The sequence below is a fragment of the Channa argus genome, chromosome 9 (assembly GCF_033026475.1).
Source record: "Channa argus isolate prfri chromosome 9, Channa argus male v1.0, whole genome shotgun sequence".
Classification (NCBI taxonomy): Eukaryota; Metazoa; Chordata; class Actinopteri; order Anabantiformes; family Channidae; genus Channa; species Channa argus.
The window spans coordinates 23,678,961-23,693,225 of NC_090205.1; the positions used below are offsets into that span (position 1 = coordinate 23,678,961).

The following is a 14,265-nucleotide window of genomic DNA, read 5'->3' on the forward strand; positions in this document are numbered from 1 at the left end:
TGTCACGATTCTTATGTTTTACAGTTAGAAAGTTGTGAATGAACTTTTGAACCCATGTGAGAGGAGCATGAATGCATTGTTTTGGTGAGACAAGGTAGTGTAACTTTCCATATGCTTTTGGACCTTGAGGTTTTAAAGTAGACTTACGGGTAAACTCCTGATTAACCCAACAAACAAAAGTGCTGGGATATTAGTTCATTTTATTAGTTTTATTTTATTGGAGCAATAAATTACTGCTGCGTGGGAACTTTGTCGTACACCAAATATGCTGAGACGTAATAAGCAAGCAAAAAAGGTTAAAAACATGGGATTATTGTCCACCCATTATGTTGCCGTTCTAGTATTACATTTGTTTTAAGCTCCTCACAAAGGTCAAAATGAGATGGATTTGTTAGACCACAGATGAGCACCGGAGAGGCACGTTTTAAGCCTTGCAATTAAAATCAATGAACTGGACCAGCAATTCAATGTAAGTGCGTATACAACATGAAACACATAGCAGAATATGAAGAAATAAAACAACTAGGGTTGAGAGCTAGTTCTGTGCTATACTGTATTTGTATGCAGACACACACAAAATAGCGACATTGTTTGATTCAGTGACATGATAAAAAAAGAGACATTGTACATAAATATATATGTACACATAGAATAAGCATGTTTTTTACATCCAGAGAATAAAACACCACCACTTACTGTACATTCAAACAGCAGTATGGAGTCAATGTGTCAAAGACTACCATAGTTTAATACAGTACAGGCTAAACAAAAACTACATTGTCCTCAATGCTTTTGTCATACTTTATAAGAATATACCAAAGTGTCACTCGGGACTTCACAAACCCTTTGGAGAGTCGTATGAAAATAATTCACACATAAATACACAACATAAATTGTACACAGAATTTGCTGGATTAGTCAGAAATCTCTGGCTTTCCCCCCCAGTTGTGATGACATTACTGTAGAGTCATAAGGGATTATGATGCATTGTTGCACAATAAATGAAAGGATTTATGAAGACTTTATGTCATTGCATATTAGTCACTTGTTTGCAATGCAGTGACACGACGGCCATAAATGTAGGCTGCAAATGGAAAAAGTCGCCTGCATATCTGCATGTCTGAGAAAAGGTATAAAATGTGCGTGTGATTCTGCATCACGCATGTTGATTTGTACACTGTGAATTGACTCCTGTTTGACACTTTTTCATAGGTGACAATTATGTAAAGGTCCCTTTTCTTGTTTTGTGTAGAACCAATTGAAAAAAGGAGTGATTCATTCACATAAGCCATATTTGATTGTTTTGGACCTTGTACAATATCCAATTTACATTTTTGTTTTCAATACTCACCAATAAAGTAAAAAAGAAAAGTTGCCCTCTGATTGGTAATAGTATAATGACATACATACAATAGATCATACCTAAGGTAACAGCAGTGTTCTCTCTTCACTTTCAAATACAGGCGAAATAGAAAGGCGACAGAATTTACCAAGGATGATGATAAGATAATAATACAAGCAGACAAATACAGACGCTTGTTGAAAGCTTCCCACTAGTAACCAGCCCATTTCCCAGCCCTCCCTTTTAAAAAACACAGAAGCAGAACAAACAGCTTCTTTATCAACGTCCCACACACTGTCACATAAGACGGTCACTTCATGGTTGAATGCTTTTGACTACGATGTACTCATAAATACTGTATATATAAATCATGCACACACACACTCACTCAATCTGTCTGCTTTCCAGAAATGCTAGATTTACAAGTATTTACACCTGTTGATAGGTCAAATGTTCCCAGCATTGTGGACAAAGTGTTGAAAAGAAGTTTGGGGTTTTCAATGGATAAAATGACAACACAGCTAAAACATATGATGATCCTTGACCAGGTCTGGATATGGCCCACTGCAGCTAAATGCTATACCAAGAAAGTTTTTTGCATTATTTATTTATTTGTTTTGCACAGCTTTCTGTGAGACACCATATCTCATCACATGAACATTTGAATAAGGCTGTGTTCAGACTGATTAGCACAATGTGAAAAAATGAGGTCACTGTGTTGTCGCATGAGTTGCCAAAGCAGAGGACTCTTGCAGAAGACAAGCCAGGTTTCCATCTAAACACTGGATGACCCCCCACTCCCACCCCCACCCCCAAAAAAGGGGAAAAAAAGAAGAAAGAAGGAGAAGAAGGCACAACAACAAATGTTATTAGTGTAATTAAAAGAATGCTAATCAAATGTTTTCCTCTGTTGCTACTATTTTCAGTTGAAGTGACATTTTACATAACGATTTACTCACAAAGTCTGTTTCCACAGCATCATGTCCAACTTCTTTTATTGACTGGTTGACCGACTTTCCTCAATCAAGCATAATAACATGTAGTAGTATTTGTTTTTTCAAATCCTTGTTGTTTTATTAGCAAATTGAAAATGCGATCACTATAATTATTTGTCATCTCTATGATGGTCTCAAATGGCCATTTTCAAGCCCAGTTAGCGTATAGTTTTGTCTAAATCTGCCAAAGTAGTTACCTTCTAAAGTGGCAGACGTCTTAGTGCAGAGTTCCCGCTTTGTGTTTAACACAGTCATTTGGCAGATGCTTTTATCCAAAGCAACGTGTGAGAAAGAAACAACTTAGGGTTCTGTGTTAAATATCTGTGACATATATCAAGAGAGAACTGGGAATTGAACCACTAACCCTGTTGGTAAATGACTGCTGATCTATCATCTACTGACTGGGTTTGGCTAATTCCTTTTGTTCCTTTGTGTTGACTAAATTTTAGAATGGAGTTTTTAACCATATCAGGACTATAGGCATGTGTCATATTTCTAATGATATACATGCAGAGCTTGTGCAATTACAAATAATGATTTTTAATGATATATTAAAATAAAATCAATTTGAACTGTTCATTTGACCTCACAAATGTATTTTTCAAAATTGACTTTTTTTTTTTCGTCATTTCGACAAAGCGCCGTTTTCAGTCCGAACACCCAGGTATGATTTCATCTCAGCTTAGTCTAAATGCTTAAGGAAGAATAAGGCTAAAGACCAAAGTGAATGGGAATGTGATGTGTTCAACAGAGCCAGCTTTGTAAATGTACAATGTTACATTCAAGCATAATGAGCATGTGATGGCCTATGTGTGATTTTTAATATAATAATATTGTTTTATAGAGCAACACAAAAACCCACCATTTGGTTTAAAGGATCACTTGAACACGCTTAAACATTAGCATGATGAAGTCTCTAAGAATTAACTGCACACATAGAAACAAACACTGATACAAACAAGAAATGCTTCGAATGTATATGTGAAGCTGGCAACAAGTCAATCGGTATTTAACTGACTCGTTTTGAGAAGTAGCATGGCAGCTTTAACGAATACTGTGTGGTAGTTTTTCTCGATTTTTCTTTCTTTTCTTGATTAGTTTCATTCAATAAACAAGAATATGCTCAGATAAATTAAGATTAAAATGTGAAAGATATACAGTAATCTAGCTTCAATATATTATGATACACCTATCTCTTTTCTCAGTCTGTGTTGAACCTAAAAATGATATGAGGCAGGCAGGGTTTCTCAGTTTGGCACTAACCATATCAAAAGAATTTACAGTGTAACCAAAGGCTTTTTGTGCACAATGTGACCCGTCGTCAAGCAGTTATTAGTCATCCATTTAAAAAGAATTTTGTCAGGGCAGAATGATTGTAGTAATATGGTGATTATCAGAATGCATCTTAGAAGCTGTTCAGTTGCAAATTGTAGCCAGTGCAGGATTAGTTGTATCGAGCTCACGTACGGTTGTGTTAAAGGGCCTGTGCTTCTGTGAGAGATAGGTGGTAATTTCCTTCAGAAGGGTGAGAGTCTGGGCAGGCAAACCTTTTCCTCACTCAATTCTAGTGGTATTGGATCTTTAGAAGAAGGCAAGTTGTCCTTGCCGCCATGGACGGAGCCATGGGAGTCCAAACAATCTGCAGTTTTTACAGGTGGGATTGGTGCAGAAAGCATGTGAGAAGAGTGTTGCTGTCAGGCGAAGGGGCCGTCTGACTTTAAGATGGACGCGTCTGCGTCGTAGTTGCTCTTCCCGTTCATGTGTTCTGTTTGGCTGTCGATGCTGTAGCAGCCTTGTACCTCGGTGATGGAGGAAGCCGTGTAGGAGGCTGAGCGCAGGGCATCTGAATGGTTTCCTACGCTGTTACCAAACTGGATTTGATACTGATTCCAGTGCCTCCTTAAAACCGCTTGAACCTAACAAAAATAAGAGAGTTAAAGGATTTCACTTTTTTTTTTTTTACATATTTATGGATCTACAAAGTAACAGTTTATCCTTCCGCCCAACAGGACTAAGACAAAATTAAGTTGGCCAATGCCGATCTCGTTTGAATTTAGATTAGATTGACATACTGTTTTCCCCCGTTTCTGATTTTAAATTTACAGTGCACTATATTCTTGACATATTCATACACAATTAGTGCACAGAAATAGAAATGAAAGCGAGTGATGAAGTCTAGAATGCACACACACAGACGGTCTTTCTCATTTTTCAACTTAATCTAACTCTAATATCTGTATATTGATTATTATCCGTCTTGTTTTCTGTAATTGTAATTGGTCACTGTAATTATTATATAATTATTATTCCTTAATTTAGTCTTTTTTTTTTTCTGAGCTAATCAAACCACATAAGTCCAGCTCCCTACTAAATGCAGACAATGCAGACAGACAATTAATAATGAACTTTTTTATGAAATCCTTGAGATAGTAGAAATTATATGAGATAGCAGTGACACTCTGCAATTGGGTTATTCTGTTTGTAGGTATTCAGTGGCAAAAACAAGCTTTCTTGAATGTGAATCAATCACCTGCATAATTAATAGCAGTCAGTGCAAATCCCATGGCCTCTTGCAAAGAGCAAATACAGTGTTATTTTGCAGCCGGGCCCTGGGGGTCTACCCTGCTCTAAGAGAGGAAGTTGTCTTTTCCATGCCGGGCCACAAAGGGCGAAGAATAAGAGATAAGTTTGACTGTGTGCATGCAAGTCTTAAAAAACTGTGAAACACCGAAAGCCCATCTTACTTCTCCGTTGAAAAAGCAGAAGATGGTGGCCACCAGCAGACCCTAAAATGGAAAAAAAAAGAAACTCATTAAAAAGACAAATCATATATGCCTTAGCACTTGATCATCAGAATCAAAAGTTTGTAAATCACATCTAGCTATGGAGTTGAGAAATTTAGACGTCAAAGTAAACACATTTCGAGTGGTGATCCAGCCTGTTACTCAACACATTCTGCCTCCACTGCCAATGTGAAGGCAGCTCACAATGATCAGATAACACCGCCTCAGCTCAGATAATTCATGCCTTCCTTCCAGCTATTTTTCCCTGGGCTACAAGACTTATGTAAATGTTTGGCTTTTAACACAAGTTAAGAAAGCAACGTATTATGTGTGTAGGTTTTTGTAAATTTGGTAAACGTCTCCACTCAGGAGAGAGCGACGAATATGTTACTGAGATATATCATGTATGATGTGCATGCTAGGACATCCGCACATCACAAACAGTTAACAGGAATAATGCAGTACACGCAACAGTCAACTTTGAATTCCACTTTAAAAATATACAGTCTCACAATGTATTTTAAAGGCAACTGTTTAAAAAGCTGGAGAAAATTACACAACTGAAATACTTCCTAAAACACATTCCTACAAGACAAAAGACCATGCAATGCACACCTTTATACTGACAATAAGATTATGGTCCCACCTGGTAATGCATTAATATGTTCACGATGTAGTCATATATTTCGGAGTAGACCCGTCCTGATGGCTTGTAGGGGAGCAGGATATACTGAATTCCCAGGAGAGGCACCAGAATGAGAGTGGCTCTCACAGCCTTCATGTACAGACTTGACTCCGCTTGATGGGTCACTTTCAGTTTGGTGATAAGCACTCGCACAATGTTCAGTAGAAAGAACAAATTGACCTAGGGAGATAGAAGCAGCAGGTCATGTCACAACATCATCATAATATAATAGCTATTAGCTGCTGTCAGCTTGGTTTAAGACCTAATTAAGTTAATTTACCTTTTTAAAGCCTAAAGAACATATTCCACTTGACATAAAGGTCAAGAGCGTGAAGAACAAAATGACATCATAGATACAGTGCCTCACTTTTCCATTAAACACACATTCTACAAACTGGATTTCTAGAAAAGCTGGGAAACTATGTAAAATGTACAAAAAGATTTGCAAATTATTTGAAAGGTATTTTTGATAGTAAACAGTACAAAGACAACATCTTTTTTTTTTTTTAATAGACTTGCTCATTCTAAATTTGATGTCAGCTACACAAATTTAAAAGGTTGGAACAGGTGCAACAAAAGACTGGAAAAGCTGAGTAATGCTGAAAATAAATAGGACATAATAGTTCAATCATCTAAAGGTCAAGAGAAGCTGAGTCCTTCAGAATGAAGAATGAGCTGAGGTTCACCACTCTGTGAAAGACTTCCTTTCCAAACAATTCAACCACTTAGAAACAAAAAAAATTAAAAATGCAAAGAGTCTGGGAAGTTCATCATCTACAGGTGCTCAGGCAGAATGGCTTTTTCAAAGGAAAGAAAATCACTACAAGGGCTCGGAAACGCCTCTAAAAAACACTGTCGATGAACATGGTATGTCACTATTCATCAGTGCAAGAAAGAGAACCACCATATTATATAGAGAAGATCCAGATCTTTCCGTCGCCTTTGTGGGCATGCATACCCTGCACATCTGTGAAGGCACCTTTAATGCAGATACAGTTAAAGGTTTTGAAGCAATAGATGTTGCCATTCAGATGATCTTTTCCAGTGGTGGCCTTTATTTTAGCAGCACTATGCCAAACTGCAATCTGCACGTATTACACACAGTGCACAGTATTGCAACAGCATGATTCTCTAGTTAAAGACTCCAGGTCTGCCTGACGTCATGACTTGTCAGCTATTGAAAAAAAATTGGAACACTCTGAGGCATTTAATATGACAAAGGAGGCCCCAAGCTGTTGTCCAGCTGAAATCCTATATCAATAATGGGGGAAAAAAAAAAAATTATTTCAGTATGTTATTAGATGAGGTGAGGAGATACAGTGGTAAACAAGACTCTATCCAAACTTTTTTTGAAATGTTTTGCTGGCAACAAACCAAAATAATCCGTAAAAATGTTTTAATGTAGCTATCGAACTATTTACAATGAATAATAGGTTTCAAATTACGGATTTGGAAATGATTGTATTCTTTATTTATTTACATTTTATACATTCCAGTTTTCCTGAAATGGGGTTTGTACATCCTATTTGCTTGAGTGGTTTGTTGGCAGCTGAAAAACAAATAATAAAAAATTAAGTGGAATGAAATTATTTTCCACATAGTTCAGTTCCTATTCTATGAGTAATCTTGTTTTAGTCTAGTTGTTTGCGGCTTACAATCTCCAGGGACTATGCTGATTAGGTGAATTCCTGGAATGAAACATGGGCCCGGGGACCAGTGGGTAGATAATCAGAGGAGCAGATGCACAATTATGAATGCTATGAAACTGTGTCCTGCTTACAGGCCCCCCACAGCGTCCACTCGAAAGAAGACAAAAGCAGCTTATTGTTGCTCATTGCACAATAAAAACAGTCCAACAAGTGAAATGTGGAACGAATCATTTGGTTTATTTTAGTAAAGCAATATTATCATGATTTACTTTGCCATAATTGATTGTTGGCAGGAAAAAGGTTGAAGGCGCTTACCAAAAGGGCAGCGCAGATGGGACCATGGATGATGTAGAGTAGCGATGTTTTGGAGCTAATCCAACAGCTACAATGAAGAGGACAAAAGAGAAGAGTTTACACAACAGTATCAATGTATCACTAGACAACTGACCAATGGTGCAGATCATCTCTACTCTTCTGAGAAATGAGTTTACATGAACAGCTTGGGAGAAGCTATGAGCCAGGTGTGCGAGATGCACATAAACACACAGATAATTTCACAAAACATTGTCATATTTAAGAATTATAGAAATCTACCTCTTTTCTACATTATAAGCTTGATTCCAAAGGAGCTGTTCCTTGATAAATGGTTAGCAAATGGCTAAGCATGGCACAAATCTCCGACCATATGGTCGGTAGGCGGCCACTCCACCAACTGAGCCACTGTAATGGATATTATTAGATTGTACATTTGGGTGCTTACTTGTCGTTGTAGTAGTAACTTCTGGCAATTGCATGTATGGATGCTGGAAGCAGAGGAAAGCCTGCAACAGAAGTTGTGACTGTGAGTGCATGTATTTTTTTAATTTTTTTATTTTATTGCTTTAACTGCTGAGGAGCTTTCAACTTCCTTTAAGGAAAAATCACAATTATAGAGTCTGGTCTGTGTGTTATCTACGTACCCCAGCCTAGGAGATAGTACCACATCATATGCTGCTTCTCAGCAAACACGGCCACCACGATGAGAGTGTGCAGGTATATTCCCTCACACAGCATCCAGAAGTAATTGCAGCCAAACAAGTACAGATGGATGAACTGGGACACTTTGCAGCTCGTCTGAGGGGAAAAAAAACATGAATGTACAAAATGAATTTGGATGGTGGGTTTTACAGTTTTTACTGCGCCTATGCTCCCTGTTGCACTACATTCACAGTGAAATAGAAAGATGTACAGTAAGTGAAACAACAAATTAATATTAGCAAGAGTGTAGATTCTAGAGCAACTTTTCACCTGATTTTTATTTAAATACTAAAACTAGGCTGGCAAAGAGAACCACTTAAATGGAACTTTGTAAAATTATCTATGAGAGGATTGTAAAATTAATTAAAATGAATAACAATAAATGTATGCACATAAACTCACTGGATTCCTCTGCAACAACTCTTGATTGTTTGCTACTGCTGTCAACCAAACGATGGTGACCACCGAGTTCAGAACGAAAGAAAAGAAGAGGTTTTTGTGAAGAGTGATCCTTTGGCAACTCAGACTCCTGCAAAAGACAAAAGATGTCATTACACCATTATTCTACCGATTCATGTGAGCGATGAGAAATATGTGTCTGCAAAAACATGTTAAGATGACGACTATTTGCTCACTTGAAATGAAAGAATATTGTAAGTGAGATGAAGAGGGAGGTCAGTGAAAGTCCATGTCCTATGAGGGCTAAGTAGAAAAGATTCATTGCAGTCTAGAAGGAAAGAAAAGACAGAAATTAGATTATCTGGATGTAATGACTACTTATGCTGCGAGACATTAGACAATTAAGCGTCACCACAATGTTTCCATTCAACCAAACGTTTCCATAAAAACGCTGTTAAAGTAAACTCATATCTTTTCCTTTTGCGGTACATCATTTATTCATGTGAGGATGGCAGTCAAAACACGTTTTATTAAAATGTTCTGTAGTTAGTCTGAACAGGAAAGAGATGAATGAAAAGAAAATGTCAGATTTACTAATGGATTTTTATAGTCCCTAGTTAAACGTGGGACATAATGATTCTGGTGACTCATCAACCTTTCTTTGCATCAATTTCCGCCTGATTAAATTTCTTGTACTACACTGACATACAGTACATACTGCAACAGACCCATTCATTGTAAGTGGAACCAGGAAATCATCTGGATTGCTAGATTATGAATTTTAATCTTAAAAAAACATTTAATGTTTAAACCTGTCTGCCCTAACCACCTTTTAGGTCGAAGTTTCCATATACTAAATCCTGGATCATACAATTTCATTCCTTTAATTTCCTAGCAAATTGCATAGTTTTAACCTCACCACTGAATCATCACAATACATTTCAAGGAGGAGGCGCATAACATTTATTGGGTCAGCAGTGCTTTTCAGATACAGATGTAGTATCTCTAAAAACGTTGCACATTAGTGACCTTAATGATCCTGTAATCACTGCAAAAAGTAACTGCACAGATATCTACAAAAAAGATCAGTGCTGACCTTGATTCATGTCTTTTTCTGTTATACGACATTATACTCTTTCAAAGCCATTGTATTAAGTTACTAACCACTCTGCCTTCTTTGGTGTGTTCATTGCAGCGGGTGTAGTTGGTCCATGTCCGGTTGCTCTCAGGATGTAGAAACCATTGACCACTGTCAGTGCAAATCTTTGTAGCTATCTCTGCAGGTAAAAATGACACATAAATGTAAGACAAAATTATTACAAATACTGTGGTAGTTTTCACCTTTGTATGTTATTTCCCATAACCACATAAAGGTAAAATCGAATTCTGAAACTATGAAACTGAACGAAACATTTTAAAACATGCAGCCATGAATTGAATCTGTACACATAGCCTGCTAAAATATGTGCCGTTCTGACAGTTCCAGTAATTAAAACTAGTTTACAGTTATAAAGACGTTCATGCACTGATGTAAACCCAAGTATTGTAAATGAGGGTCACTATAAGAGCTTTACATTTCAGATTATAAAAGTTCCTTTATAATACATAAGTAAAAATACATGTAACCCCACTTTATCAACTAATTAAGCCAAATGTTTAATGGTTATTAGTGTTAACTGGTTTATGTCTGATTGAAGATGACATGCCGTACTTTTCCAGATGTTCTATTGTTCTCACCTAGTAACATGAATCAAACTACTCAGATAAATATATAAATACCAGGAGTACTACTCAGTGTTATCAGGGCTATCCTGTAAGGTTTATATTGGTTTGGGATTGCAACCTGCAAATGCTTGACCTGAAATCTCCAATTAGGGAGTTGAGGCTAACTAAATTTTGCCTAACTTCTAAATGTAATAGTTTGGCTATTATCCACCACAAATCTCACCTGAAGGATCAAAATCCTGGAAATAGTCTGGGCAATGCTGCTCCGAGATAACTCCTGCCTTAGCATCATCCCAGCACAGCCAGCCATCCCAGGTACGATTACACATGGGTTCTAAAAGCACACAGAGTGTTAGGTGATACCAGACAATGACAGAATATGGGTTAAAATGTTTTTACTAATTACAACACAATTAACAGCACTATTATTTTAAAATTATATTCATTTACACCAAGAGTGAAAATGGGCCATTGGGTGTCTACACTATGAGGCAGAACCAATAACCGATACACTGATACACATCCCGTAAGGAGCAATGAAACAGCACAGATACCTTGTCTGCTGTGGGTACTGTCCTTAACTATTTTTTGATAGCACTCAAACTGTGCAGTAACTATCGTGTTCCTGGTTTGTCCAATCTCATGGTACACGTTGGTTGGATGCTGCTGTTGAGATTCATTGACTTCCAAACTTGCTTTCACAAAAAACTGCAGGGTTGGAGAAAACGTGGTGGATTATCAAAAAACCAAAATCTGACAATAAAAATATATGAGACATGAGTACTTTTTTAAGAAATAATGCCCGAGTATGCTTCATAACATCTCTGCTTTAGCTTAAAAAAATCTATGTCATCATGTTAGATTTATATTGATGAAGGTCTGTGACTTTGTAGTTGTGAAACTACTTTTAAACCGCTGATATTTAAAAAAAAAAACATTTTGCCAATGCCGGAGCTTTATTACTAATTCATAACCAAATGTGTTCCACTTAAAGCTTTTGGGTATGTATGTTGAATTAATGGCATTGTATTAAAGTAAGGATCCTACTCAGTGTACCTGCAGTGTATTAGCACAACACAAGGTTCCACTGAAATCACTTGGGCTCTGAGGAAAATATGATTCTTTGCAGAAACATTGCCAACCACACAATTACAGCTTTTAATTCACTTAGAGAACAACCTAAAGCACTTTTTTTTTGTACTAAAAAAAACTGAAATACAGCAACTCAATGGGACATCGTTGAAAAGTGAACTCCAGCATAAAAGACATGTGTGAACTGAGACGGATTATGAGTACTGAAGATTTTCTTAAATGAAAATTGGTCTGTTTTATAACATAATATGGTCTAATATTGCTCGTTTTACAAGTGTCTGCAGCTTGTCCTACCTTTGTTAGATTAAACAGCATCATGAGTGCCACGATCCAACTCCACCCAATGACATTCATCTTCCTTTTGGCCATGTCAAAGGTGATTAATGAGATACCGACAGCAGATCTGGAACGGAGAATAAACAGTTATTAAAGTTAACCCTAACCCTAAAGAGGCACATATTGAATTAGTACATGCAGTAGACAAAGTGTTTAGACACAGTGTTTATAATAGGTACCTGCTGCCTTTATGGTGTAATGTCAAAAGACGGGTGCTGTTTCCCTATATTTCAGGAAAAGCCAAGCCACCATAGGGTGCTATTTCAACAGACGCTGCTAGAGGGGCATTTTAAGGGCTTCGGTATTTCACCTTAAGAGACTTAATATCACCAATGATGTAATTAGTAATTAGTTCTTCTAGTGGCTGCTCCCTCTAAGGGTCACCACAGCCGACTTTCCAACTCCATTTCAACACTGTCATCTGCATCTTCCTCTGTCACACCTACCTATCTTGCAGCGTCCATGACCCTCCTCATCCTCCCCCTGTCAGGCAGCTCCATCCTGATCATTTTTTCCCTGATATACGTTATATATATTTTTCAGCAATTCTCATTTTCAAATGCCAAAACCAGCTGTCTTGCTGTCACACTTTTCTCCAAACCGTGCTACCAGCCCCATCCCTCTTACACACGCATTGCAAATCCTTGCCTAACAAAATGGCCAAAATTTGACCCCTGAAAACAGAAATACAAAATAGAGGCAAATAATAAGTGGAAATGACTAATCAAAATAAAATGGCATATAGTTCCTGTTGATAAGCAGTTTCTTTTTTCTCACGGTCAAAAATGTGATGTCAGTGGTCCAGTTTTTAAGCCAGACAACTTTAAAATAATTACATCAGGAAGATCAGGCAGCAATTGCATCGGAAAGTAAACAATTCAAATCATCGCGCACAACAAACTGCGTAGTCATATCCCCCAGCTTTTACCAGAACCTGCATGTGGTGACCTCACGGATCGACCTTCATCTGATCTAATGATAGCATGCTATCAAAAACTGTACTGTACATGTGAAGTCAATTTGGGGTTAAATGTACTCTACTAACAATGCTAATATCCTGGGGTGCTGATCAAAGAACAACACAGCTGACATAATAAGTAGCTGGAATCAGCCCCGCACAGCCCTGTTGATAAAGGATGTTCCGGTTCCCTGACAAAAGTCATTTAACTAAGACTTCAAATCACTTTCATCACGCTGCTTTGCACTGCTGTTTCGTGAGCTGTATGTCCTGTACACTATGATAGTGTTGTCTCATCAGACAAGAAAGTTGTCTTTGGCAAAGCTGCAGGCCGCTGGGATTTCTCATGAGATTACATCCCTCAGGTTGTACAAATTTGCTTTGCAAAAAAGTGGGTAGCTTAAGGCCTGTCTGGCACAAATTAGTTCTCTCTTTTAAACTGTTTTTATTAGCAATGTGATGGCTATATGCATTTTTCTGAGGCAGGAAAGGGGACAAGCTGGATGTGAGAGACGGAGACCATTTGAACCCACAATAACATACATGAAGATTCTTAGCATGCAGGAGAGGATCGCATCTCACTCAGAAGGTAAATTTAATATCTTTGACACCCTTAGGGAATCAGGGTTATCACTTCTATTTGCAACAGTCTAATTAAGGTTGAAGGAATGGAACAACCAGGAGATGGGAAATAAAGTACAAAAGCAAGAAAAAAAAGCAGGACCTTTAATTGGACACACTACTTTCCATCTCTATAAATATTTCAAGACTCATAATTATGCATATCTATACACACATTTCGGGTGATGCCCCAGGATTCTTTCCTCACACACTGAAAGGTGTCACAAGGTATTTATTCATTGAGAAACAGGGTCGTTATTAACGGCTTATGACAGCTCCGAATGAGAAAGAGAAAGAGAAAACAGGAGACCTGCAGATTATACTTCAGCCAGTGTCCGTGTTAATCACTAATCCACTGTAAAGGGTATAATATTTAAAGGATGTGCCGGACATGGGCTTCCATGTAGGGCACAGGAAGTTAGAAAATGAATCAAATTATCTCAGCATAAATCAAGCGTATGAGGAGACTGATTATGCGGAACAATTTTTTTTTCCCTAAACTGCATGGACAGAAGGTTATGTGAAAAATGTCAGTATCCCAAGAAAGAAACCTCCTCTTCAGCTCTGAGTACAGAATTGGCTACATCTCTCTCTGGCAAGTGGTGGACAGGTTTGCACGGAAGTAGATGAGGAAGAAACACCCACATAAGACAACCCACATTG

The 14,265-nt window shown here is 37.7% G+C and overlaps 1 protein-coding gene across 3 annotated transcripts in view; it reads right to left on the minus strand.

Moving 5' to 3' along the window:
• Window positions 1-528: 528 nt before the first annotated feature.
• The window catches only part of LOC137132790 (calcitonin gene-related peptide type 1 receptor), a 29,559-nt gene continuing 15,822 nt past the window's right edge, over window positions 529-14,265 (minus strand). For 2 of the 3 annotated variants that reach the window (XM_067515762.1, XM_067515761.1), the window contains exons 2-13: window positions 11,982-12,090; window positions 11,150-11,303; window positions 10,819-10,929; window positions 10,035-10,147; window positions 9,107-9,198; window positions 8,874-9,000; window positions 8,414-8,567; window positions 8,215-8,275; window positions 7,770-7,836; window positions 5,767-5,985; window positions 5,082-5,123; window positions 529-4,253 (exon numbers count right to left, since the gene is read on the minus strand). In XM_067515762.1, coding sequence (XP_067371863.1) covers window positions 4,032-4,253; window positions 5,082-5,123; window positions 5,767-5,985; window positions 7,770-7,836; window positions 8,215-8,275; window positions 8,414-8,567; window positions 8,874-9,000; window positions 9,107-9,198; window positions 10,035-10,147; window positions 10,819-10,929; window positions 11,150-11,303; window positions 11,982-12,056 — 1,437 coding nt within the window. In that variant the 5' untranslated portion in view covers window positions 12,057-12,090 and the 3' untranslated portion in view covers window positions 529-4,031. Of the gene's footprint in view, window positions 4,254-5,081; window positions 5,124-5,766; window positions 5,986-7,769; window positions 7,837-8,214; window positions 8,276-8,413; window positions 8,568-8,873; window positions 9,001-9,106; window positions 9,199-10,034; window positions 10,148-10,818; window positions 10,930-11,149; window positions 11,304-11,981; window positions 12,091-12,202; window positions 12,459-14,265 lie in introns of those variants that run through there. The other variant, XM_067515763.1, reaches the window with a different exon arrangement.